The sequence below is a fragment of the Eriocheir sinensis genome, chromosome 29 (assembly GCF_024679095.1).
Source record: "Eriocheir sinensis breed Jianghai 21 chromosome 29, ASM2467909v1, whole genome shotgun sequence".
In the NCBI taxonomy this organism is placed as follows: domain Eukaryota; kingdom Metazoa; phylum Arthropoda; class Malacostraca; order Decapoda; family Varunidae; genus Eriocheir; species Eriocheir sinensis.
Window position 1 is genome coordinate 11784664 of NC_066537.1, and position 27790 is coordinate 11812453.

Below are 27790 nucleotides of genomic sequence, written 5' to 3' on the forward strand. Positions count from 1 at the left end.
TGATTTACTCTGTTCCTCTCCTCCCTTTCCCCTTCTGTATTTACCTAATTGTGATATAAAGGAAGTGAGCTACGCTCATTTGAGTATTCTTCCGCCACGCCAAACTAATTCCTGCGCGAAGTTCGTATTTACGAAGCAAATGTCGAAAGTTGAAACAAAAATTATAGTATCATTTATTAGGACCGCGCTGTAACAGCGAAACGTTGTAGGAAGTGTTTATAAGAAAGTGGGAAAGGTCAATAGGAGTGTGGGGAGGGTTTATAAAGCCTTAAAATATATATAAATAATTAAAAAAAATATAAGGTCGCTACTTCGCGGATTTTCACCTATCGCGGGGGGTTCTGGAACCTAACCCCTGCGATAGACGAGGGATTACTGTATTTGAAAGTGTTTTATTTATATCTTTCTTTTCACTCTTCTATGAATGATGTTCCTTCTCTCTTCCTTTCTAGTGAGGCTTCATAGTTTGAATGAAACCAAAAAAAATACTGTAGGCTCAGGATGAAAGCCTGATTATGTTGCTAGGAATACATCTCCATCATTCCTCTCCCCTTGTTGTTGTTATTGGTGGTAATCAGTCTCCTCCCTTCCAGGTGAACTGCATCAGCACAGAGTTCACTCCCAAGAAACACGGTGGAGAGAAAGGTGTGCCCTTCCGCATTCAGGTCAGTCACCTACACATACTTACCCGACTTCTATGCTATGCACTTATGAGGAAATATGTGGCTAATTGACCAAGTTAAATAAAATGGTGTGGTTATATCTCTTTGGCTTATCCTGTTGATTGTCTCGTTGATGCAAGGTGATGTTCTTTCTTCCCTCCCCACCAGGTTGAAACCTACTCGCAGACCAGCTCTGGCATGGAGCGTCTGTACGTGTGTGCATGCCAGATCAAGGTGTTCAAGGTGGGTGGATGTGGCCAGTGTGCGGCTGTGTTGCTTGTCATAAAGTTAAAAGTTATTTTTTGGATCTTTATTGTGCATTTTGTTATTGTTTTTGGTAGTATTAATGACTATATTGGTTTTAGTTCATGAAGTGAAGATATGTGTATATATTACTAGGCTTAGTCATGCTAAGAGGTATGTAAAGCTTTGTTTTTACACCATTCTCTCAAGTTTTCTTTCATTGATGAGGGAGGTGGAGGTTGTAGAGTAGAAAACTGAAAGGTTATGGAGGATTACCATGAGGTGAGCTATTATTTGTTTCTTGCATTAATCTAGTGGCACAAAAGCCCCATGCCTCATAAACCTGCAGTGTACAAGGTTTGGTAAGGGCAACACCCTTTAGTAGGGCAGTCAGCAAAAGCTCCCAGTTTGTAGGATGGTAAAGTGACTTTGTTATTTTATTGTGTCTTGTGGATTCGTCATCAACAAAATGAAGGGCACACACTTACACACACTCAGGGGGTGCGTCGCTGTGCCCACCTGCCCACTCCATTCCTTTGGGGTATTAGCAGCCCAGTAAGTGGACACCCTTTCCATTCCGAACAATTCTCGGCAGGATCAATGAGCTTGCTTCAGCCATGAGCTTTGCGGGCGCCCACTTGGTCTCCTCCACTCAGGGTTGTCCCTTACATACTCGGCCGATGAGCAAGATCGACTTCCAGGAAGCGAGCCACATGCCCATTTAGCAGGACTAGCAGGTACTATTAGGTCTTGGTTCAGTCTCTCGGAGCAGTCGCTGGTTGGTAAAATGGACATTGCAGTGAAAACCATGGTCTGGAGAAGTACCCTATTACAGTATGTCAGTATGCTTCTTAGGTGCTTTTGATAACTGTCACAAAAGTTTAGAAAGATAAGATGAAAGTGTTTGAAGCAGCAGATCATTGCCATAATGAGACACAGCACACCACCATAAAGAAGCCAACTCAGTATCGGATAACTTCATGGTGAGACTTGCCTGTGTTATGAGCCACACCAGAGATGCTTCAGACCTCAAGTGTCCTCACCACTACACACACAATTAGGTTCCTCTATAACTGCTAGTTCACGCCTGTCCAAGCAAGTTAGGCATCCCAAATACATCCCTTTTATTTCATCATTCGTATAGTCTGTTGCTCTCAGTTCCCATTATTTTATTTCCACTTTTTTCTACATCATCCACTGTGCACAGCCTCTTCCCTTTTTGCCAAGTCTTGGCTGTCTCCCTCACTTATACCAAGAAACCACTAACCTCACTCCTTTTGTGCAGCTGAAAGGAGCAGACCGCAAGCACAAGCAGGACAGAGAGAAGATAATGAAGCGCTCGCCCTCGGAGCAGGAGAAGTACCAGCCGTCTTGCGAGTGCACCATCCTGACAGAGGTATGGAACGTTAAAGAATATTTCTAATGAATTTTACATTATATTTATATGAGCTGTTGACTTTGAAAAGCCTGTGTTTCAATAAGATGTTATCAGTCAATAAACATAGGTGTACAGATGTTTCATCCTCCAATACTGTAACCATTGTTCTCATATTTTAACAATGCACCCATTTATAATCCCCCAAAATGGAGAGAAAGTATTTAATACACGTGAATTAGTTACTCATAGGTTTGAATTTATCATCTGCTTCCAAGGAGGATGATAATGTTCTTGTTGTTCTGTCTTATTTTGTAACAAAATATCAAAAGAAAATTTGAGATAGTGCCATATTGCAAGTTGAACCTAATCCCAGCCCTGACAGGCCAGTGTTAGGCACATCTCTGAATAGTGCAGCCAGATGGCATAGCGAGGACTGGTTACAGGGAGGAAGAAGACAACCAGTGCCTCTGCCCATTTTATTGGAACTGCAAAAAACATAACCCATACATCAGGTTGACTTCAGGATTTAAAGGCCCGTCCACATGATCGAGCAGTGCCCTCGAGCACAGGCGAGCGGTCTGCCCATTGATGGGCTTACCGCTTGTGCCTGCTGAAAACCGCTGAAAAACAGGCAGACTGCTCGCCTGTGCTCGAGGGCATTGCTCGATCGTCTGGATGGGCCTTAACAAGCCTGAGGCTCACATTGAACAGCCTCTATTCCACTTTGTAATCTATGGTGTATCGTAACACTTTCAAAACTAGTAGTTCCCCACACACACACATAAACATGACCACTTTTGTTTCTTGCCATTGCAGCTGTCTCCTGAGGTAGTGTATGTCCCAGTACCTGAGTCCTCATCCCCAGTCATGGCTGCCACCTCAGGGGTCATGGGTCTTTCTGTCCGTGGCAACAGTCCCCCCATCGATATGTGAGTGCTCATGGGTTAAGTTCATCATGCCTGATGCTTGTACTACACATATTCTTTGTCCAGTCTGCAGAGTTCAGTCTGAGTAATGAGCCATAAACCCTCACACTCCACCTAAAACCTTTCCCTTCTTACATCCTGCTCCTCTCAGTGATTTCCTTACAACTGTTGAAGGTCCAAGACTATTTTCAGACTTAAATTGTCACCTCTAAATATGTAATGGATCAAGATACACCTCAAATTTTAATGAGTGAACCTGAACCCCTAATTGTGTTAATGAGTTCCTTGTCTCTGCCTGGCAGGAAAAGTGAAGCGTCTTCTGTGGACACACCCAAGTGTGTTGAGAATGGCCTGCAGCACCAACAAATTGGAGCCTTCGAGGGAGATGAGGATATGTGCAGCCCAGTGAGTGCTCCTCCACTCTTCCCTTACAAATCATCCCCATCCACCCCAGCACTGTTTCCATGACCTCCCTCACTCCTAACATTATTTTTTAGCCACTTAAAGTATCCTTCTAAATCTAAATTTGGATAAATATTTTACAGGATAGCCATCATCCTCATGGTCATCTTTTAAACTTTATTTCTCTTCCCTGCTGTCTTCAGTTCTTTGGTGTGCCGCTACACTCTGGCAGCAGCACCGCCCACACCTCCGCCTGGCTGATGGCCAACCGCTTCAACAGGTACCACAAGATGTTTGCCAACTTCACCGGCACCGACATCCTGCGCCTCTCACGCTCGGACCTCATAGAGATGTGTGGCATTGCTGATGGACTGCGGCTCTTCTACGCACTGCATGCCAAGTAGGTGCAACTCATTGTTTAAGGGGAAGCATAATGCTGTGACATGTGAAAATGTTGCATTAGGAAAAAGTTAATGAACGAAGTTATATTCACTTGGAAAATGTTGATCTCCCTTGTTTAACACATACTCATTTAACAAAGTTTCAATTATACGTGGAATTTAGTACCAAAATTCATTTTAATTACTTTTTTTTAAATTAGCAATACTCATTTTTCTTTTCAAAAGCATACTAAACCACTTAATTTTTATCTTAATAAATTCATGAATACAATACTTTAAAACTTAAAAGAGTTAACAGTTCAGTTTTAATGCAGTGAGGGAGTGCAAAGCAAAGCATTGCTTTTATAAAGCTCTTGGCCACTGGTGTCACAGCCTGGCCCAAAGTTCCCCTGGAGAAATCAAAATTTACACTAGTCTGTATATCCAGGGAGAGTTATGGTGCCAGTGCCAGTCTGATTTTCTATTTGCTCAAAAGTGCATAATGTTTTTTTATAGTGGTGCAACATTGGAGCAAGAAGCAGAAGAAGGGTAATCACACTGACTTAGATAAAAAACACACTGGCATATTATAAATGTATGTTTACCAAACACTTTCAGTGGACAATGTCACCATCTTTCACATCTTCAAGAAGTCTTTTCTTTCTCTTTTTTTTTTTACATCGCAGCCTATTGCACCGTTAGGCTTATTCACTTGTGGGGCCTGATGGTCGGCCCAGCCCGTTGTGGCACAGGTGAGTGTTTTATAGTGGTGCCATCTTGTTTTGGCTCATACTGCCCCCCCGGAGCTCATCTTTGAGCCTCTCTTTGGAGAGGTAATCTAGAGTCTGGGTTAATACGTGGTCTTCAGGCCAGCATGTGGGTAGTCTTAGGCCACTCGGCGGTGACTGAAAAATCCCAGCTGTGTGGCAGCCAGGATTCGAACCCGCATCCCTCCTGCATCTCCCAGACGTGGCGCCGGCACGCTAACCACTCAGCCACCGCCTCCCCAAACTACTGTTATACCCAACTTAGCGTCATTTTAACTTGTCATATTCGACTACGCCATTTTTCTAGGGCAATTTTTTGTTTGCCGAATGCCATTATGTCAGACTTCATCTCCCAGCAACATAGCCCACCCCAGACAACAAAGACCAAGACTTGGTCTGGACCAGCACCATATTGTAGTATATACCTGTCCCCCTTATTCTTAGGGATTAGGGGGCACAGGTACCTGCAAATAGACAATTTCTGCTAATGCTAATGTGCGTTTTTAGTTCTTTTACGACATTATGTTTGGTTTATGAAAAGGGCTGCATCACAGCTTTTGTAACCAATGACATAGGGCAGGGTGTGATTGTACTGAAGATGGTGGCTGTGTCCACTGAACCTGTTTGGTTAATATACACCTTTGGTCTGCCAGTGTGGGTTCTCGTCACATCAAGAAACAATTCGTCACTTAAAAAAGAAAATAGTGGACTTAAAAAAGAAAATGGTGGACAACGTCGATTCGAATCCCCACACTACCACCTGGGATTTTTCAGTCACCGCCGAGTGGCGTAAGACTACCCACATGCTTTCCTGAATACCACCCATCAACCCGGACTCGAGAAGAAACCGTCCAAGTGAATAAAAAATGAGTTCTGGGGGGCAGCATGAACTAACCATAACTGGCACCACTATAAAAATTGCCTGCGCCATGACGGGCTTGGGCTGACCACCAGTGATAAAAGTAATGCATGTCAAAGTAAATAATTAAACTTTTGACAGTACATGGGCAAAAAATTGACTGACTGGGACGAGTGCACTGCTTGTTTTGTTTTGTGCCCTATGGTCCCTTCTTAAGTCAGTCCTTAGATAGTCATCCTAGATTGTGCAGGGAACAATTACTCCTCCCTATAGCACCAAAATCAAGCTTCTAGTACTGGCAGGAGGCTAGTCACAGCACATTGCTTTACTCACCTGAGTCCAGCCCTGCATAGCTTGAACGATGTGTCCTGGGTTGCTGTTCCTCCCCAGTCAGCAGACCCACACTTTTCTCCCCAGGAAGGTGACGCCACGCCTCACCGTCTATGTCTGCATGGAGCACGAGCAGCTGTACCACGCCGTCTACCTAGAGAACCTCAGCTGCCAGGAGTTCACCCAGAAGCTGTGCACGCTGCTCCATATCTCCATTGACCGTATCCACGATGTATACCTCCAGGGCCCCTCCGGCATCCACATCCTGGTGACTGATGAGGTGAGTAGGTTGGCAACTGTTAAGCATAGATATATTTCATGACATCCTACATATTTTATCACTTCACTGACATTTCTAGAATCTAGTCAGCTAACCAAGACACTTCAAGACTCTAATGTATTTTGAGGGAAAGAGATTCTTATCCCGGCCACACTTCCCCAAATCCATTTTAATTAAGAAAGTGAAACTCCCCCCAACCCACACCACCACCTTCATTCTCTCCTCAGGCACTAATTATTCCATTGGCTAAAACTCCTCTAACTATGAGATCATTATGTAATGGATTTGATAATTTGTATCTGTCAAGATCATAAAATGACAAATTAATTGGCAGCAAATCCAGAGGGGAGGTTAAGACAAAAGTTGTCTGGTAGTGACTGGTTTCTTTCTCCAATGTGACATTTGTGTGTTGTCCGCAGGTCGTGCAGAATATGGCTGAGGAAACAACACTCTCCATTGAGGTGCTGCAGGACAGTGCCCGGGAGAGGTACCGGCTACTCATCCGTGTCATCAACAACAAGACCAACACTTCCACCTCCCCTGGGCCACAATCGTAGTACAGGCCTCTCCACCCCTCCTCCCCTCCCCCTCCCACTCCTCCACCTCCCCTTGTCAAAAGCCCCACCCTGACCCCGTCTCCCCCATCACCCAGTAAAGTTAGTGACTATCTTAAGGTATAATCTTAACAATAAACTGAGAGAAGCAAATGTACTAGCTGCTCAAACTGCGTACTTCATGCCCCCCTCACCTCCACTTCACTCCCTTTCTTCCCATCAATTCCTCCCAGACCACCGTGCTCTATGTTGGTGCAGGGACTTACTTGTGTGGCCTGTGCGTGTGTGTGCCGTGGTTGGCCCTGTGCCGCCTCTGCCCCTCCCCGCAGTCACTTGTGGGACCTGACATATGTGCATCCTGTTTGTTGCTCGTTGTTATCGTTGTTGTTGTCGTGTCACCGAGAGATTGAAACAGAGACAAAGACAGAGTGTTAGCTTGAGGTTTATTTTTACACCATTTATTTTGTATTTTTGTAGTGAAACTTGCTGATTTGCAATTGGTCATTCACTCAATAGCTGAAGTACTGTTGGTTGGGCGTGACAGTGAGGCAAGATGAGGCTGTTTGGCGGCGTGCCATGATGATGTATTGATCATGAGCACCAAGAGGCTTGAAAATATCCTCAGTGTTCATGTTTAGGTCAAGAGGCATGACAGGACTAATGTGTTAGTATGTGCAGTAGTAAATGCAGGACAACACAAGCCACTTTACTGTAGGTAAAGCAAAGTCACCACTGCCTAAGAAGGCCATGGAGTCTCCAGAGCACCCTCACCAATAACACTGTACTCAAGCTGCAGCAGGTTTCATTGTTATACAGTAAACAAATATTTTGGTATGGTAACAAAATTAACATTGCCAACATACAAAAGCATCTTCCAGACTGTACTGAAGGAGCTAATACTCATGTCAATGGCTTTTAGATCATGAACATACGTACCAAAGTATATGGATACTTGTCATATCCTTGGAAAATTTGTGAACCATTTAAAATTAACACAAGTCATGATTCTTGTGGTGTAGAGTTTTGTGCACAAAGGGGCTTCCTCACAGTAGGTAGTGAAGCTGTACTGACCTGCTCAAAGTGACTCGTGCTCCACACGGAATTGGTGAATTTTCATCTGGCATCTCACAAACACAAGCACATCACTTTTAAAAAGACGGAGATATATTATAATTCTTTACTAATGTAATATTACGATCACAGTGAAAGTCCAGGTGACTTTTACATGTTTTGGGTAGTGAAAAAACGTACAAAATACGTATAATTATGGGCGTCAGGTTAACCACTGTAATTATTTTTGCAATAATTGAGTAACCTTGTAATTTAACTGTATGCTAATGTGTAAGGGCAGATTATGAAATACTCGTCATGTGATGCCACAGCTGCTGCTGGTCACCACAAACCTAAGAGACAATAACTGACAGGACCTGATACTGCCAGCATATGTTGACAATGTCATATTTCTTTAGTTCTGCATTCCCACAGTTTTCTTTTACAAACACATTGCCTGTACGTAAGGAGGGGCAAGTGGTGCCCTCAGCCCTCGGTGCCTTATGGAGAGCAGAACCGTGAGTCTGTACAGCACCAGCACAGTGTGGTGTGTGTTAAGTCTCATGCTGAAGTATGTACCTTGCAACACTGGTCTGATACCTGCCATCATCTTGCCATTTCAGGTTAGGTGTATAAGTGAAGAATGTAATGTGATGCTACTGGCCAGACTCAGTAGTAGAAAACTTGTTTTTCCTAAAGTTAATGGCATTTAATTATGGTAAATTTGTCTAGCATTCTCAAAGGGTTAGTGCTTGTCTAAAACCTTTAACCTGCTGGCTGCGGCATCAAGTAGTAGTTATTACAATGAGCAGGTTAAAATTTCTAAGTTGGGCAAAACTATTTTTTTGTTACAGTAATGGCTATATAATTACAAGTGGGTAAACCTGTATACAATCAATATTAATTTATCTCTAAGGAAAATTTTGTAAACAGTGCAAACCATAATAATCAGTAAAAAGATAATTGCAGTTTTGTATTAATAAAATGTCCCCATTAAATTTTTCATGTCTTGTATGATGCCTAACATTAATTTGTGGAATTAAATTATGCTGCTGAATAAGGATTGAATATTACACAAAAATGTAAATACAGAAAATTGAAAGTATATGGCCTTGCAAAATTAGTTGGGCTAAGGGCTGGACCTTATGACAAGGGGCTTGGCTACAAAGAGCTCATGCCTTACACTAGATTCCTGCCCTCATCTAAACAGCCCCCTGTAACTCCCACGAGCATGGTATTGGAGGGGATCATAGTGATTTAATGAACAAGTCACTACCTTCAACTCTATAATGCAATACTAGAGTCTCACTGCATAAAGTAACGTGATACTACTGTGGCGGTACTCACCAGTCAGGATGGGAAGGCCAGGAGTCATCGCCACTTGCACCAAATTCTTGGTGGGACAGGTTATGTTCTCTCCATCCTGGCCAGGCCATGTAACCCTAGCTGTCCAGTCCTGAGATTGTGCTGAACAATAGACTAGTAGTGAACAGGCTTAAGGCAAGCAGACATTACAGCCTTTTGTTAAGTCAACATACCAAAACATCATAAGGCATCCTTGGCTATGAATACTGCTGCCCCCTTAATTAGCTGGATGTAGCAAATGGTCTATGAAATGTATGGCAATAGCAGATGCAACAAAGGATAAGACTGAGTAGAATTAGATGGTGTAGCAAATTGCAGGAACCAAAAACTTAATTGCCTGGCAAAATGTCAAGAGGAATTGTCATAGCCTAGGATGGCAGGGCAAGATTGGTGTGAATGTACAGACATGTCCACTACTGAATAATTTCTACATTACAAGAATTACAGCACAGTTTGGGTTAATATTAACTTTCCCAACTGTCATTATTTTTTTTTTTTATTATTCCTGTTTGCTAAGAAACCACATCAACAAATAAACAAAGTGAAGATCCTTAACACAAATTTAACACTTCTCATTACATCTGATAATGAATTAAAGAAAAGATACAATTTCTTTTGTCTACTATTTCCGTTCTTAGTATCTTTGCCGAGACCTACTGTTGTGCTGCCTGGCATCACCAGGTAACTCTACCACAACTACGTAGAATAATTTATCAACATAAGAACTAGTGTTGGTCAACCATCAACTGAATTCTTGTGTTACACTGCCACCATGCACTTTATTTTGCATGGAGGTGGTTGAGACAAACGGCAAACAATAAACAAAATGCCAAGAGGACCTTGTCTTGCTGGGTGGTGTTAGGTGCTACCCTACATCACAAAGAACAAGAATAATGTACTTTCCTTGAAACTATATTATCTTGAAACAAAATTAACTTGTAGCATTAATATTCATAACAATCCTGCTTAAACATTTCCTAACTGAATATTCAAGCATTTTGTACTTTGTAATTTGTACTTCATTCAGGTATTGTACATTTCAATGTCACTGACAAAACATACACTTGAACATGAGAAAGTGGCTTTATTGGGTGAGGACCAGCCACAGCTACAAAGCCACATACATGCACAGCTCAAAATACAAAACTCATGCAAATTCAAAAATAGAACAGTTATAAAAACAATATATGGTCTTCAAAGCCACTGAAGTATCAAATTACTCATTGTTGTGTAACATGCATTGTGCTTGGCAAAAAATTTCATGAAGTAAACTAATATTTGTATTATTTGTAATTGCAAAACTTCAGTGAACTTTGCTCAAATCATCTTTATAACAAAAATGTTAACTTAAGAAAATTCTAAAGCAACTAAAAAGGATAAATTACAGCAGCAGAAAATCCCAAAACTCAGCCCCTACGCCAACACACGAGGCGGTGCATTGCTCACATACCTTTGGATTCAACACGACTGGAGCAAGTTTGAGAACAGATACTTTTATAAAGATCTAAATCAACATATCCTCTAATCTTAATACATTCTTTCAGAAAGTGCTAAAATATTAAAAAATTGTGAATAAAAATTTATTTTCTTTTCCTCATAAAACATGGCATGCAAAATATTTTTTTATGAGAAGACTTTCAGTATATTATATTAATTTTAGATGAACAGCTTATACCTAAATAATTATCAATTGTGCAAGAAATTTCATTAATCGGGGCATAAAATTAATTTGAAAATTTTTTCACTGTAGTAATGTGCAAACTAATATAATTTCATATGATGAATCATTTGAAGCCATTCAAAAATTACATAATGCTTTTTATAGAATTTTTAATCCCCCTCCCCCTTTGTCACGCCTTGAAACAATACCAGACCCCCTAGAAAATAATGTAACACCAGCTGGTACCTTGCCCCCTTTCCCAATTATTAGATGTCCTTTTTCTTTTTTTTCAAATGTAATGATATAAGCAAATTTTTCTAAATAATTTTATGATATTAAAGAATCTCCGAGAAATTGAAAATGAAAATGTTCTTTAGCCATTTACTGAATTTCCACAGGAAAAATCTGTATGTTATTTAAAATACACATAGCTGCTGCACCCCTCCCCCAACTGTCACACTCATAACAGTTCACCATCATCCACCCTTAGGCGCTACGTAATTTTTGAACAGCCCCAAACATTAGTGGATTTACTTAAATTACAATCTGAAATATGAAAAATGTTTCTGCAGCCACAATGGCTCAATAACAACAGCAATGCAAGCCAGCTGACATCCATTATATGAGTCCATGCATTGATAACACTGAAGGAAGGTACAGCAAGTAAAAGTTAAAAGCCAAACTCACACTGAAGCAGAAGCTTGCCGCAACGAGGCTTGCACCGCCGTGGTCATGCTATACATCCTACACAGAGCCAGCCATGTACATGCAAATTCAGGAGGCAGGGAGCACAGAAAACAGCACCCGACCAAAATCCTTACAAAAAGATAAACTACTGTGGGGGTAAAAGAAACCACCAAAATGCATCTTGTGGAAAAACTAAGGATAAAATTAGTACATAAAAAATATAAACCCAAAATAAAAACACTGGTGTATATATCCTCTAGACATGCAACTTAAAACCCCCTATTGAATCACAAAGACCCAAACAACCAACGCTACCACCCATACTGCCGCCGTCCACCCACTCACTGCTGGATGTCCGAGGCCCCGGGATCCATCTTGCACATGCCCTGGACACACCCTTCGCACAGGTTACGGTTGTGGTGCGTTGCCGGCCTACCAAACCGCCTCGTCTTGATGTACTGCGGAGTTACCAGGTTGTAGTACTGTGCGGCAATCTTGTAGTAGAGGTTGGTGATCACCTGAGAGAGAGAAAGGATGGAGAGCATCAGGGATTTGAACACAGAAAGGTTTACCATTGATGAGGTTTCAGGCCCTGCTCCGCCACTGATGCAGCACTCTACGAGGGCCGTCAACAATTACAATGTTAGCCTCAATAATAATCTTCGATGCACTTATTCTCAAACATCATAGTGAATAATATCACGAATATCCATTTGTTCCGTTTTCAAGTCTGATATTTTCGCTATAGTATCACAATTCCAACTCACTGAACATTCATCACACACAATTTATCTTTGAGTACAAACACTAATTAATAGCCATGATCAGTTATGTTACGAATTCTCTCAATTTCAGTCTGGAGAACTATACAACACTGGTCATTCGCTGAGTGGTTCATTTCAGGCTTCTTGTCTTGTCTTGTGTGTTATTACTCGATCTACGTGTTTATGCAGTCGGAGTCTAGATGAGTGAGTTGGCCGCGCACGCTCAGTGGTGACAATGAAAACTTCTGGCACATAGGAACCATGGGCACGCCACACTCACAACCGCTTCTTCCTTCCATTTAACCCGGTAGCAGCGGGAATCATGTTTCTTAATGGTCCCCCCAAGCGAGAAAAATGAGAAAAAATCACCCCTCACACAAACCATTTCATAATATATATCCAAGCATTTGTGATCAGATTATGTATCATCTATTTTGGGGGGTTTATATCATGGCACAAATTTGGCCCGTTGCTGCTACACGGTGAAGCCACAAATTTGCCCCGTCGCTGCTACCAGGTTAACTGCTGCAACAAGTCCATAACTTGGGTAATGGCAGCACAAGCCAGGACAACCCTTACTCTAGCAGACAACGCCATGTCGATACAGGGAAATAAAAATCAAGTGCTTTGTTTATGTTGTGGATGTGGGTACGGGCAACCGACCTTGGCCGAGTGTGATCACACACCCAGAAAAGTTGAAGTTGCTGGTTGCCCTAGCTGCCGCCAATGCGGTGGGAGGAAAAAGGCCCAGTCCGACACCAGCTTACGGACAACCGACAACTCACTCCCAGTTGGGCGTACGGCTATTGCCTGTAGCCCCAACGGTTGGAGGTAAACAGCCAGTGTGACACCGCCTTAAGGCAGTGAGGCCGCTGATAAGGTGAGCGCCGGCGATGACATCATTGGACTCCCAGCAAATCACAAGTGTGTTTCCAGAACTCTTAGCCAATCGTAAGGCAGCCGCCTTTAACTGCGGCTTCAAAACGACCTTGAATGTTGTGCTCGCTGCTGAGTCACGGCCTCGCTGACCTTCTCCCCAAGTTTCCACCATTTTGTCCTGCTTTTCATTTCCATCACAGCTCCCGTTTTCATTATTTTATTATTTGATTTATTTATTGGAGTTACTGGATAATTCTTCATGTCCGATTCTTTTTTTAGGTTGCTAATATATATTGTTATTGTTATTAGACTATGATCGAGTACTTCCATAATATCTATACATGCTATTTTTTTATCGAAAAAATAAATATTCACTTCATTCAGAGAGAGAGAGAGAGAGAGAGAGAGAGAGAGAGTTTTCTTTACAGGAAATTTATTTGGGAATTTCATCAGAAGTCATTAAGATAAAAAATACTCCTTTGGGTACCGGTACCGGTACTACCGGTACTCAAATTAACGGTACTTGCCCATCCCTAGTTAACACGTATTAAAATATAAATCTGCATAACACTCTCCACTGTCTCACCTTCTGTGCCTCCTCCGGGTACCACAGGGGTAGCTCAAAGCCCTCAGCCTTGCAAGTGCCACCGCATTTCTGCCCGGCCACCTTGTAGAATATCTGGCCCTGCATGGAGCGCTTATTCCAGCGGTAGTGGAACACCACCACCCCGTACATGCTGGTCCACCCGTCGTTGCAGGTCTGAGGGACGGGAGGGACAGAGCGAAGGCGGTGAGAGAAATTGACAGGGGCAGGATGGAAAGATGGAAGTGAATGAAACATGAGGCACTTTGGGTCTTGGGGAACAGGATACAGAAGACAGAAGTTACTTGTGGCAACATATATGAGTGGATGACCCCATTAGGGATTAAGGTGAAGTAGAAAAGGTAAAAAGATAAAGATGTGTGCTAAGTCTAACCCATAATAAATTAGTATATGAAGTTCTGTTTAGATCATATCACAACCCAGCCCTAGACAACCACAGTCCCCTCCAACCTTCACCCAAGAACTGGTTGTTAACTCACCTTGCAGTAGAAGCGCACCTTCGCCAGGTCCCGGAAGAAGTACCAGGAGGAGCTAAACTTGTGGTCAGCCTGGGCAGCCGCCAACACCCACTCGTCAGGCAGATGCTTGAACAGGACACTCATGTGATCCGTCCACAACTCCTCCAATGACCTGTGTGTGTGTGTGTGTGTGTGTGTGTGTGTGTGTGTGTGTGTGTGTGTGTGTGTGTGTGTGTGTGTGTGTGTGTGTGGTTTGGGTGACAGAAAATAGCTATTTTATCAACATATCTACTATGATGCTTACTCCACTGGACTGTCTCAGAGGGTGGATACTCTTTATTTATATCTTCAATGTCCTGTCATTTCACAGGAACTTTCCTCAAAGGATTGACTAGAGCAGAAACATCAACTTTGTATATTCTGGCACTCCCTCTCAGCACATTCAATCCCTTAGCTGACTCTCCAATACTTATCCATTCATTTCATGGGTGATCTCCCCTCAACACCCTCTCCTTCAATTTAGCCCTCATGCATTCTTCACTTTGTCATCCTCATTCATTCTCATCATAATATCAACCCATGTCAGAGAGCTGCACTTCATCCATTGAACCACACCACTGTGTCTCTGCTTTTATATTGATCTATGCCACACTCTTCATTACTTTCTCCATCCCATCTTGGCACAACATAAACCTCTTGCATGGCTTATTTTCATCACACATTTGGTTGCTGTGCTACATCCCATGCACACACTTTTTCCTTTCCTAACTCCCCAGGACACCAATTATATCTGTCTGTCCCTAACTGCTCTCTGCCTCCTTGCTCCCATACCTACATAGTGTAACGAGCCAAAACGCAGATAAAGACTCAAAAGGCATTAAGCCCTTGGGTACCCTTTCTCGGGGACCCTCATTCAAAGCTCAGGTCGATTGTTGGGAAAAGATATATCCCCCTGAGTAGATCAATTTCTCATGTGCTCTGAGGAGTAAAAATTACCCCAATCACAATTCACAATAAAACCACCTCTTAGTATTTAAGTTAAATCACTTCCTTTAACTTCACTTCCCCAACCTCATCTTGCATTGTTGTGCTCTCTGCCATAACTGTGTGGCTTTGAAAAATCTATGGTCAGCTCCCTTACCCTTTCAAATATCATTTATTAACCCTTGCCTACATTTGCTTTCAACTTTATTTAAAATTTCATCTCAATCTTGCCTTTCTTTCCTCTATCATTCACTGGGGTATACACATACTCTCAGAAAAGGGAAGGGAAAATATACGTCTTAAATAACAAACACACACAGTTTCGTAACATTTTAACCCGGTAGCAGCGGGGATCATGTTTCTTAATGGTCCCTCTAAGCGAGAAAAATGAGAAAAACTCATCACTCACACAAACCATTTCATAATATATATCAAAGCATTTGTGATCAGTTTATGCAACATCTATTTTGGGGGGTTTATATCATGGCACAAATTTGGCATGTCACTGCTACACGGTAAAGCCACAAATTTGGCCCGTCGCTGCTACCGGGTTAAAGAGAGAAGACACACACAATGCAACTCTCATTGAAACACACAAACAGAGACCATGAAAAAAAATCAATAAAAATCTAAATAAATAACTATAAACCAGACACACACAAACACAAGCCTCAAAAGACAGGACCACACTCCAAACTTGACTCCATTCCTGTAACAACACACTTAGCTCACAACACTCACAGCTGTCCTTCCTTCCTGACTGAGGAGATGAGTCGAGGCTTTCCGAAGACATCCGTGGGGATATTGAGGTGCTGATAGCAGTTGTAATAGAGGACCCCATTCTGCCCTGGCTCGCTCAGCCCATTGGGGGGGGAGCCGTGACTGAAGGGCGGGGTGGAGTAGAACGAGAGGGAGGAGGACGAGGAAGGGGAAGACGTAGCAAGGGAGCCAAATGTGGAAACCGGTGGAATGTATGCAGCCGGATCACGGAAGGAATGTGATGGTGTAGAGAGGAGGGCAGCATGATTGGAGGAGGGAAAGTAAGGGTAGAAGGGTGAGGGTTTCTGAAGAGTGGAGGCAAGGGGAGGTGCAGGGAGGTGGGGGTGCTGGTTGAGGTGATCTGTTCCGTTCATATTCTGCATGCTGGCCAGTGAGTACCAGCAGCCATCAGCCCCGAACATACCAAGTTTACTCTCCTCTGTGAACAGCTGAGGGGATGTGCCATTAGGGATGTGATTGAGGGGCGTGTTCATCGTTGGTGATAGCATGGGGTGTGGTGTCCGTAAGGGATACCCACCACTCCTATTCTGTATATTTTCTATGCCATTTAGCATTGTATTGAGTGCATCTTGTCCTTCTTCTTCTCCTTTGGGGACTTTGATGGGTGGTGGTGAGGAGGACGAAGGGGGTGACGGACTGACGACGATGAGGGAAGGCGAGGGTGTGATGATAGGAACAGCAGGATTAGCAGGCATGGCAGTAGGATGAAGATTACCAAGAGGAGCAGGACTGGGAAAATTATAAGTGAGGTAACTAGATGGTGAATACTGATACATGTCCAATGGATGACCCATCTCCTCCTCCATCTTCCCCTCCTGTGACGCCATCCCGTCCCAGCCCTCAGACACTGGCAGCAGCGGACACATCCCATACAGGTAACAGGGACAAGTGGACCTGTATGCCATGTCCCCAGTGAAAGGTGTGGAGGAGGCAAGTGTGTCTGGCATGTCTCCACCGACACTCTTGCTCATGTTGTTCGGGGGAATCTTTGCCTCGTCTTCACCAGTTTTATGCATACAAGACCCTGGGAAAAATGTGAGGAAAGCAAAATGGCAAGAGTCAGGTCAATGTTGAAAATAAATAAGTAAAAAATAAATAAATAAATAAATAAAAATGATAAATATAATAAAAAATAAGTAAATATGGAAAAAGGGGAATAGTTGCAATGGAAATATGCTCAATTATATAAAAAAATATCTTTAGTTGGCAGAGGTCAGGTTAAAGATAAAAATAAATAATAAATAAGAGTGAGAAGATAAAATGAGGGAAAAAGGTAACAGTCGCAATAGAGGCATGCTGTTACTAAAGTATAAGTATCTGTTCAGTTTTAGTTAGTCTTACATAACAACAAAGCAAGATCATCTAATTTGAAACAGCTCAAAATAATGAAACTAGGTGGATAAAGGCACATACATTGGGATTACATCTTATCCAAGTTAGTTTTCAATATTAACACCTACTCTCAATCTTCATTATGGCATATAAGGGTTTAATTTCACATATAAATAAATGTCTTCCCTAATAATCAAAATTTTTGATCAGTTAATTTTCTACAGTGCTGTGTACAAAAATTGAATCAACAAACAATAAAATCTATTGAACACATGTATGAGATTATTAAAGAAAAATGTGCCAGTCTTTCCTATAATGCTCGCCGTTTTGTTTGGGGTCCTTCCAAAGTTTTTGATTGGGTCATTTTCTACAATCTTGAGAGTAAAATCAATCAACATACAATAAAATCTCTACAACACATCACATATATTTCGATATTAATGCAGAAAGTTGTGTGACTGCAATAGCTCCTTTGCTGCTCACTGCTTAGTTTTAAGTCCCTCAGACTGATTGCTAACAGGTATTTCTCACAATTTTTAAATCAAGAAAACAAGTCAAAACACAACAAAACCTCTAGGACATGTTTTTAGATTAAATGCAGAAAATTATGTTGATCTCTACTACATTATTATACACTTAGTTTTAGGTCTCTTAAAAGTCTCTTAAAAGTATTTTTCAAAATTTTGAGTAAAATGCAAATCAGCACACACAAAAAATCTCTTAAGCTCATCATTTTGAGTTTAATGCAGAAAGTTATGTCAATTTCCTGCGATGCTCGACACTTACTGTTATAAGTATTAGGTCCCTCAAAAGTTACTGATAGGATGTAATGTAATGCATGTAATTTTTCACAATTTTATGTAGAAACCAAAACAGCACACAGAGAAACCTCAACACAGTTTTTACAGTAATGGAAGCACCTCATGGGCAGAAATAAAAAAAAAAATAAAAAAATAAAAAAAGCCCACTAAGCTCCTGTAAAACACAATAGATTTGAATGATCATAATCCTCTATTACCAATTCTTAGGGCCAGTTCGACAGTTCAACACGCAGTCATTGCCAGCGCCCAAACCAAACCATATTCACAATGATCCGTTATTTTCTACTCAATACCAGATACTAAAGAGATTTCCTGTGTGGTTTCCTAAAATGTCCTCTCTTTTATATCAATTTCCAAACACTATACAAGGAATTTTCGTTGTATTTTGTGTTTGGTTAGGGAGCGTACTAATTTGCTGTACTGGACTGTAGAACTGGCACAACCCCCCACACACACAAACTACCTAAACAACTAACTGATGGTATAGGGTAATTAAAGACTACACAACCATGGGCATCTGGAGGGGGAGGACTTCTAGAATACCTCATAAACAATCATAAAAACGGAATTACAGGTGTCTATCCCATCCCCAGCGACCAGGAGCATAGAACCTTAATTAGAATAGGTCAAAGCACAGAAATTATCGTCAGGAGTTTCAAAAATACAAAAAATTCTTATTCGCTTCCCGCCAAACTATGCACCTAACAAAGGACTTCTAGAATACCTCATAAACTATTAAAAAACGGGATTACAGGTGTGTCTATCCAATCCCCAGCAACTAGGAGCATAGAACCTTAGTTAGAATAGGCCAAAACACATAAATGATAGTCATGAGCTTAAAAAATACCAAAAACTCTAACTCGTTTCCCGCCGCATTCCCGAAGTCTCAATGGCCCCCTATCCAATTTTGGTTGCGAGGGGTGAGTATGGGCAAACACAAGAATACTACCACTAAGAGCAAAGAACCTTAGTTAGAATAAGCCAAAACACATAAATTATCGTCGGCGGCTTAAAAATACAGACAAATCCTTACTCACTCGCCTCCCGTTTGAATACCTCATAAATAATCTTAAAAACGGAATTACAGGTGTGCCTATCCCATCCCGAATGACTTGGAGCATAGAACCTAAGATAGAATAGGCCAAAACACAAATTATCGTCAGGAGCTTCAAAAATGCAAAAAAATCCTTCCCCTCGCTTCCCGCCAAGCCAGAAAAAAAGCGCCCGAACCCTCCCGGCATGGTCTTCCCGCCTTAAACACCTGTAATTAGACCCAGGGAGTTAGTAGGTGAGGTGAGTTGATGGAATAGTTACCTGTCCTGGCGGTGAGGCTCGGGGGGTGCATGGAGGGGCTGGTGTGGACGTAGGTGCAGGAGACGCGTTCACGCCCGCCCGCCGCCATGTTTGTCTCCCTCCCGCCCAGCGTTACCAGATTATCGTACTCAGAACATCGTATTTTCCTGTGTTTAACCCATAAAAATTGCAGAAAAACATCGATAATTAACCATCTGAACTCTAACTGTAAATTTATATCGTTATTAGTGTAGGCTAGACAGTTTTAAGCCTCAAGCAGACGAAAAAAGTATGCCTAGTACGACAATCTGGTAACGCTGCTCGGAGTCTCGCCTTCCTCCTCCTCCTCTTCTTCTCACCTCTGTATTAGCTCTTTTTGGTTTCTTATATCTTGGTTTTCTGGCTTCCTTCTGTGTCCTTTAATCACCTTTTTTCTGTCTTTGTTTTTAGTTTCCCACCAAGAATGGGTTACAAATTTTTGAAGGATTTTTTTTCTTATTCCCTCAGTTTGGTTTATTTGTCTATTTTTATATCTTGTTTTTATACTGTATTTTATGGTAAAGTGTTGGGTTTGTGTATTTTATTTGAAGTTACCTCGATCTCGCATTTTGTAAAGAGATATTCTTGTTGAATTGAAATATTTATTGTTCTATTTATAATTTTCTGTACTTCATCATGCACAGTTTATCGTAAATACTATCTGTTTTGAAAAAGTAGTATTCAATATATGATAATAAAGTTTGTGAATGGCAATACTAATAAACTTCCATTCACCTTTACCTGGCATTCCGACAGGTGAAAGGTGTGTACAGGTGTTTCGCGTGCTTCATTCATAGCGTTTCATTTGATGTGCTTAATTCAGAGACATGCCAGTCCTCGCCAGTAGAGTCGGTCTGTCGGCATCCTGCTACGGGCCGCCAATAGGCTTAGCCCGTGCTCCCCCGCGCAGGGAGGGAGCATTTTTGCAATCTTAATGGGCCGTCTTCGGATAAGGGCCCGTTTCCCCTAGTGATTGATTGATTGATAGTTTATTGTTGCAGGTAAACAACAAGGGAGAAGGGAGGAACATGCCATCCCAATCCCCAGGCAGGACAGAGTGTGATTATACAACTATTAATACATGTGTAGGTATACTAAGGGATAAATCTTTGAGGAGGAGTGTGCTTAATTTTGGATTACTCTCTAATCTTCCAAAATTATTAGGTTCAGCAAAGAATTCTAATGCGATTGAAGAAAACGAACTTATTGATCGTAAACTTAAGAATATATCAATACATCTAAAACGCTTATACGTAAATGTTCATACGTATAGTAACTCAATTTCCATAGACACAGAAAAAAGGAAAAGAAGGAACATACATCCATAACCTTAACTCCGCTTTATTCATAGACTACATACAGGGAGCCAAGCACAAGTGACACATACCAATGGCTACGGAGGGAGGAGGACTGGAGCTAAGACTATATATACCAAATCAAGTCACTCTGCTTCAAAACTGCGACCGGTACGCGCAGGAGACGGTTTTGGGGCGGAGCAGCGGGATGACGTCACTTGAAGCTAAAAAAAACACCCGCCAGTTCAGGGATGACTAAAGTTGGGGCCGTATGTGCACTCTGGATGTGCATTCTCGCCTCCTTTCACAGCGCGTTCAGGCAAGCCACTGACGAAAAAATATGTCTTTTTATTGTGCTATTGCGTGACTGTAATTCCATTGCCTACAAACGGCGGTGTGGGGTGTGAGGGAGGGCATGATGAAGTGATTGATTTAAATTACTCCACCTTTCTTCGTTTTCTCTAACTCCCTGTTTCTACATTCTCTAGTTTAGCTCCAAGCAGTGTCACGCATAAACCACGCCTCGGCTGTGTCTCCTCCCACAAACCTGCGTATGACTTGACTTGGTGTATATAGACTTAGACTGGAGGAGGACCACCCTCGAGGCTGACTCACTGAGGCTGACGAACCAACAACTGACTGACTCATTACGCTACGGCTACACACTACAGGGAAAGCGGGGTGGAAAGGGCGCTACTCCTGCCCCTAGATGGATCCTTCAGCCTCAGGGGACACAGGGACCGTTTCTCGCTTGCGGTTCACGTTATAGGCACTCACAGGCGATGGTTCTCCGCCCTCAATAGCCACGGTGTTGTTGTTTTCCTTCGCCATGTTCTCCCATAGACGGACCAGCTCATCTCTCACGCCATCCTTCATGAGGTTAAACTCCGAGGACACGAGAGAAAGGCGTCCAAGAAGGTAGTTTAGGTTATCCTCGACATCGGCTACCTTGGTGTTGATTTTGCCCACCGTGCCGTCCATGTTACCGACGCGGGAGAGCGAGGCGTTCATGTGCTCCTTGGTGGTGTCCTTGAGCTGGTCCAGGAGGTCAACGGACTGCGACATTTGCTGGTACATGATTCCGATTTGCCGCCAGACCTGCGAAATCTCCTGCTCCATCTTGGCGGTCATGTTGGTCAGCGCCGAGGTCTGGTTCTTCAGGATAGCGAAGGAGATGTTGCTGATTTGGTCCGAGAGCGTGCTGTTGATGGTGCTGCCGCTGCTCTTCACGATCTCGCCCAGCTCCAAGATGATCTGCTGGATACCGAACTCAATGCTACGTTTGGTATCGAGAACCGAGTCCGCTGTGTGTATCATCACCTGCTCGACCTTCTTCAGACTGTTGATCTCCGCCGAAAGATCAGAGTAGTTCTCCAAGACCGTGTGCTGAAGATTCTCCGTCTGTGAGGCCCTATCGTCCAAAACATCCATTATATTAGTGTTTCCATCCTGTAACTCTCCCGCTAAGCCGGTAATGGACTCTTTCACAGCAAAATTACCCGCTATTATCGCCTCCAGCACCTCCGTTGTCACCCTGCCTAAGGAACCCTGGGTGCTGCTGTTGACCTGGTGAAGGCCCTGCGTCAGGTCGGCCACGGAAGCATTGAGGAAGGCTTGGTTTTCTTGGGTCTGCTGCAGGAGGTTCTGAAGCGTGCCCAGCTGCTCGTCAAGGATCTGTTGTAAGTGAAGAACGGAGAACACCGGCTAAGCGAACGATGGGTTGTGAGGAGGATGGATAGATTTAAGGAGGTGTAGGGAGAGTGAGGGAAGGGGGGAGGTGACTGAAGGGGAAAGGGGAGTGAGGTTAGGGGGGAGTTTGAGGGGAGACTCTTATTCTCCTTACTATTATTAAAATTCATAGGGAGAGTAAAAAATTGATATAGAGCCAAACAAAGCCCCTTCGATTAGCAGACATAGATAAGAAAAGTAAATGTGACAGTTAAGGAGAATAAGAATAATAAAATGGGAGGGACAAAAATAATACATAATGACTTAACGGATGGGTATTGACTTTTGTTTTGAACTTATATCGTTTTCTTTGTCGTAAAGTGTACAGGCTTCTGGAGGATGTTTAAAAGTCGTATACCGAGAGAGAGAGAGAGAGAGAGAGAGAGAGAGAGAGAGAGAGAGAGAGAGAGAGAGAGAGAGAGAATACGAGGAAAAGAGAAAAATTTAGGAGAAACGAGGGAGGAACGGAGGGAAATGGAGGGAAAATAATGTGGAGTGTGAGAACGGACGGAAGGGAAGGAAGAGATGGAAGAAGAAGAAAGGATAAAACATGGAAAGAGGAGAATAAACAGAGAACGAAAATATGAAAAACAAAGATAAATAAATGATATCATAAGTAAAATTTAGGAGAAGCGAGGGAGAAACAAAGGAAAGAAGGGAAAATAAAGCGTAAGAGAGAGAGAGAGAGAGAGAGAGAGAGAGAGAGAGAGAGAGAGAGAGAGATGACCTACCCTCTGAGTGTCTTGGCGGAGTAGAATCAAATCCGCTTCCTGTTGACGGGCGAAGGAGTCGAGGGATTGCAGGCGGGCGGTGAGCTCCCCGCCCTCCCCCTCGCCGCACCCGCCGCCACCACCACCGCCTTGCTGCACCTGCCCCCCCCACCAGGTAGATCATTAATTAAGACTAATGGAGAAGAGGAAATGATGGGTGTTATGACATATATGCTTGAGATGTGTTATTACTACTACTACTACTACTACTACTACTACTACTACTACTACTCTTGCTATTGCTGTTGCTGTTGCTGGTGTTGTTGCTCCTATTCCTTGTTTCGAATGAATTATACTGATTTTTAAACGGAAGAAATTAAAAAAAAAGATGATAAATGTATAAATCTAAGCCATGAAGTAACACACACACACACACACACACACACACACACACACACACACACACACACACACACACACACACACACACACACACACAGACTGACACCTGCTGCGGAAGCCTTGTCAAATATGTGAACTTGGTAGACGAAATGTTTAGCAATACGACCCATAAACTGCACGCTGAATTGTAAATATGGTGGCGGGCGCCGGGTGGACTGCACGGGCACCCACCTGTTACCTCCACCTGCACTCCTCCACCTTTCTCCTTCCCCCATTCACCCTACATCACATCTTCTCAGACCCCCTCCCCAGCCTCCCTGACGTTCCCACCCCCACACCCCAGCACTAAAACACACCTAATAACTCCCATTCCAACGCAACCCGACACACACACACACACACACACACACACACACACACACACACACACACACACACACACACCTCCTCTTCCTCCTCAGACACTTCCCCTCTTATTCTTCCTTCCCATAACCCATAACTCTCTCTTCCATTGCACCTCCTCCTTCTCCTACTGCTGTTGTTTGTTCTTCCTTTGTGTTCCTTTGTGTACTCTCCATGATGCACCTCGTCCTCTTCCTCCTCCTCCTCCTCCTGCTCTCTGCTTTACCTTTACACTTTTCCTCCATCTATACTCCTTTCTCCACCATTCTCCTCCTCCTCCTCCCAAACACACCTGGTCTTTTAGTTCAGCCGTGGACGTAGCGACAGCCTGGGACAGTTCCTGGATCCCCGTCTGGGTGAGGCCGCGCGACGCCTCCAACTGCGTCTCCAGCCGGTCGTGGCGCCCCTGAAGTTGGCCCATGTGTTGCCCCAGGGACTCCCCGACGATCTTCACCTGAGGGTAGGACGGGGAGGTGAGGGGGGGAAGGAGGAAGAGGGGGAGTATGTAAGTTTGTGATTGTGTGTGTTAAAAAAGGATGGTGGTATGTGTGTGTGTGGGGCGGGGATGTGTGGGGGGGAGGATATGATGGGGGAGGTGAGGGAGAGGTGTTTGTGTAGGAGGGGAAAGGGGGAGGGTGTGTGTAGTGGGGGTTGTGAGGGGGGGGATATGTGGGGGGTGTGGACAGGTGATTAGGGTAAGGGGAGGGGAGGGATGTTATGTGTGTGTGTGTGTGTGTGTGTGTGTGTGTGTGTGTGTGTGTGTGTATGTTTCCTTATTAATTTACTGACCTCATTCATTATTTATTCACTGATTCATCTATTTTGCAAGAGGTTGAGATGTTGGTTATTCCTCAAGGTGTGAGTATGTGTGTGTGTGTTTGTTTGTTTTTTCTTTCTTTCTTTTTTTATTTATTTACATGTTTTGTTTTCTATATCAACATTTTTCTTCGCTCTTTCTGGTTTTCTTTCCTTTTTTTCCTTTTTTCTTTTCGTCTTTTACTTTTTTTCTTTTATTTCTTACATTATGTTGCTGGATCTCTCTCTCTCTCTCTCTCTCTCTCTCTCTCTCTCTCCTCCTCTTCTTCATACCATATCTCCTATTACCCGTATCCCTCTCCCACTTATCTCCTCCTCCTCCTCCTCAAACCCTTCCCCTCTTCCTCCTTCCCATACCCCATAACCAACTCTTCCATTATACCTCCTCCTCCTTCTCTCCTCTCTGTACCTCTCCTCCTCCCTCTACTCCTCCTCCTCTCATGTATCTACCTCTTCCTCTTCCTCTTCCTCCCCGCCGTCATCATTCCTCTCTCTACACTTCCAACGCCTTCCTCACTCTTCCCCTCCTCCTCATTCCTCCCTTTACTTCAATAACCTTCACGATGACTTATAAAAAAATATCCTGATTCACCCACTCTTCTCCTGCTCCTCCTGTTCCTCCCCTTTCTCTTCCACTTCCTCTTCCTCCTCCTCCTCCTCCTCCTCCTCCTCTCTATATACACCCATAACCTTCATAATGACACAGACAAACAGACACATTCCTCCCCTCTCCTCCTCCTCCTCCTCCACCTCCTCCTCACCTCATTGGTCACCGCCCGCATGTCCCTCTCCAGCATCGTCTCAACCCCCGTCATTTTGCGGTTTAGCTTCTTCACCACCTTCAGAACGGCCGATTCCTGAGCTCCGGGACGTCCTGCAGCTCCGGGGGGCGGCGGGAAGTCGTCCAACGCGGGGTCTTGCGCTAGGAGTCTGTCGAGCCCTTGCGTGATCTGTCCCAGCATCATTCTCTGCCTCTCGTCCGTCTGTGTGGAGGACGCAAGGAGGATTAAAAAAGGATTGTGTGGAGGACGCAAGGAGGATTAAAAAAAGGATCGGTAAGAAGAATTAATAAGGATTGCATTCATATTTTTTCTTACATTTTTTTCTTATTTGTTCTTTATTTTCGTTTTTCCTTCCTTTCTTTCTTTAGTGATGGTGAGTTTGGTTTGAGATTTAAGGATGATATGCGATTATTCTTTCTATTTTTCATTATTTCTTTTCATTTGTTGTAGTTGCTGTTGTTGTTGTTGTTGTTGTATAGGATTATTAGAGGGATTGATAAGAAGGATTAATTTAAGGTGAGTGTTGTTTGACTGAAGGAGCGAAAGTGTGAGACAGAAGGACAGACTGAAGGAGAGAAGGACAGAAGGATTGAGTGCCGGTTGAGTCTACAGATTGTAAGAAAGGGTTAAATTGAATGTGGTTTGACTGAAGGAGCGAAGGATTAAGTGTGAGACTGAAGGACAGACTGAAGGAGAGAAGGACAGAAGGATTGAGTGCCGTTTCAGTCTACAGATAGTAAGAAAGGGTTAAATTGAATGTGGTTTGAGTGTAAGTATTGAAGGAGATAAGGAAAGAAGATGTGTTTGTTTATGATTCTAAAGTGAGGGTTAGGGATTCATACAGGGAAGGTTAGGTTTGATTACAGGTAAGGTCAGGTCAGGTTAGGTAAGGCTACAGGTCAGGTCAGGTTAGGTTAGGGTACAGGTCAATTCAGGTAAGGTTAGGCTAGGTTAGGTTAGACGTTAGGTTAGGGTACATACAGGTCAGGTCGGGTCAGGCCAGGTTAGGTTAGGTTAGCTTTGGTTTGCTACAGAAGAAAAAAACATCCAAGAAGAGGGAATGGAGATAGAGAAAGAAATCTCATGGGAAGGAAAGTGAAGAATAAAGAACAGAAGGAAAGAGTTACAGATGAAGAGACAAAGAAGAAGAAAGAAGAAAGGAAGGGAGGGAGAAATCAAACTTAAGAGGAGAAAAGAAGAAGAAAAAAGATAAATGAAAGGAAAAGAGAAGAGAAGGAAAAGAAGGGAGAGGAAATAGGAAAGAAATAGGCAAGTGATAAATAACTCAAGAGAGGAGAAAAAAGGAAGAGGAAAAGACGAATGAAGGGAGGGCGAAGAGAAGGAAAGAACTAAGGGAGATAGGGAGAAATAGTAATAAAGATGGAAAATGATAGGTAGATGGATTGATAGGTGGGTAATTAGTGAGTAAAGGTGGAAATTACAGGTAGAAAGTAGGTAAGTAGCTAAAATAATTAATAATGAGTATAGGTGGGTTGACAGGTGGGTAAATAGAGCAATATAGGACAGGTAAATAAAGACAGGTGAGTGATGCAGGTAAATAACAGGTGAATTTAGGTGAAAGTGAAAGGTGGGTTGAATTGACAGGTGGGCTCAGTACAGGTAAGCTTATATAGATGGGTGGTAATGTAGGTGGTGATGGGGTGGGTGTCAGGTGGGTGAGCGGGGTTCGAAGTGAGGTGCGTTAGTGGTTGTTAAAGGGTCGATACATCAATATTTCCACCGTGAAGAGGGAGTTTGAAAAAATAATGGTGGTGGTGGTGGTGGTGGTGGTGTGAGCAATTATCGTCTATACCTGTGTGTGTGTGTGTGTGTGTGTGTGTGTGTGTGTGTGTGTGTGTTTATCACTTGAAGGAAATCGTTATCTTATCTCTCTCTCTCTCTCTCTCTCTCTCTCTCTCTCTCTCTCTCTCTCTCTCTGTCATACATCCCAATACGCCCCTTCCCTTCCCCTCCCTCCTTCCCCTTCCCTCCCCTTTCCCCCTCCATGTGCACCTCCCCAACAGTCACATGTGCATCCTGGGGGCGTGGCTTGTGTGTGTGTGCGTGTGTGTGCGCGTGGTGATGCGAAAAGGAGGAGGAAGGCGTTAGAGTGAGCCCAGACCAGTGGTGATCTTAGTGAGTTGAGGTGTGTGTACGT

At 43.2% G+C, this 27790-nt stretch overlaps 3 protein-coding genes across 12 annotated transcripts in view; 1 reads left to right on the top strand and 2 right to left on the bottom strand.

The window, feature by feature from the left end:
- LOC127005049 (transcription factor CP2-like) overlaps nucleotides 1-8830 on the top strand; it is an 86849-nt gene extending 78019 nt beyond the window's left edge. For 5 of the 10 annotated variants that reach the window (XM_050873504.1, XM_050873506.1, XM_050873502.1 and 2 more), the window contains 8 exons: nucleotides 594-665; nucleotides 831-905; nucleotides 2191-2301; nucleotides 3100-3212; nucleotides 3512-3614; nucleotides 3815-4011; nucleotides 6008-6227; nucleotides 6647-8830. In XM_050873504.1, the coding sequence (XP_050729461.1) occupies nucleotides 594-665; nucleotides 831-905; nucleotides 2191-2301; nucleotides 3100-3212; nucleotides 3512-3614; nucleotides 3815-4011; nucleotides 6008-6227; nucleotides 6647-6784 (1029 nt within the window). In that variant the 3' untranslated portion in view covers nucleotides 6785-8830. The remainder of the gene's footprint in view (nucleotides 1-593; nucleotides 666-830; nucleotides 906-2190; nucleotides 2302-3099; nucleotides 3213-3511; nucleotides 3615-3814; nucleotides 4012-6007; nucleotides 6228-6646) is intronic. The other 5 variants (XM_050873507.1, XM_050873509.1, XM_050873510.1 and 2 more) reach the window with 2 other exon arrangements.
- A 975-nt stretch (nucleotides 8831-9805) lies between these two features.
- On the bottom strand, nucleotides 9806-19692 carry LOC127005051 (uncharacterized). Its single transcript, XM_050873512.1, has 5 exons — nucleotides 19480-19692; nucleotides 15974-17036; nucleotides 14270-14420; nucleotides 13773-13946; nucleotides 9806-12061 (listed from the first exon to the last, which is right to left on the bottom strand). The coding sequence occupies exons 1-5, from the start codon at nucleotides 19565-19567 to the stop codon at nucleotides 11885-11887; spliced, it is 1653 nt and encodes a 550-aa protein (XP_050729469.1). The 5' UTR covers nucleotides 19568-19692; the 3' UTR covers nucleotides 9806-11884.
- Nucleotides 19693-20822: 1130 nt separating this feature from the next.
- LOC127005053 (uncharacterized) overlaps nucleotides 20823-27790 on the bottom strand; it is a 25655-nt gene continuing 18687 nt past the window's right edge. The window contains exons 3-6 of the mRNA XM_050873513.1: nucleotides 25612-25833; nucleotides 24327-24488; nucleotides 23252-23389; nucleotides 20823-22466 (exon numbers count right to left, since the gene is read on the bottom strand). Coding sequence (XP_050729470.1) covers nucleotides 21498-22466; nucleotides 23252-23389; nucleotides 24327-24488; nucleotides 25612-25833 — 1491 coding nt within the window. The 3' untranslated portion in view covers nucleotides 20823-21497. The remainder of the gene's footprint in view (nucleotides 22467-23251; nucleotides 23390-24326; nucleotides 24489-25611; nucleotides 25834-27790) is intronic.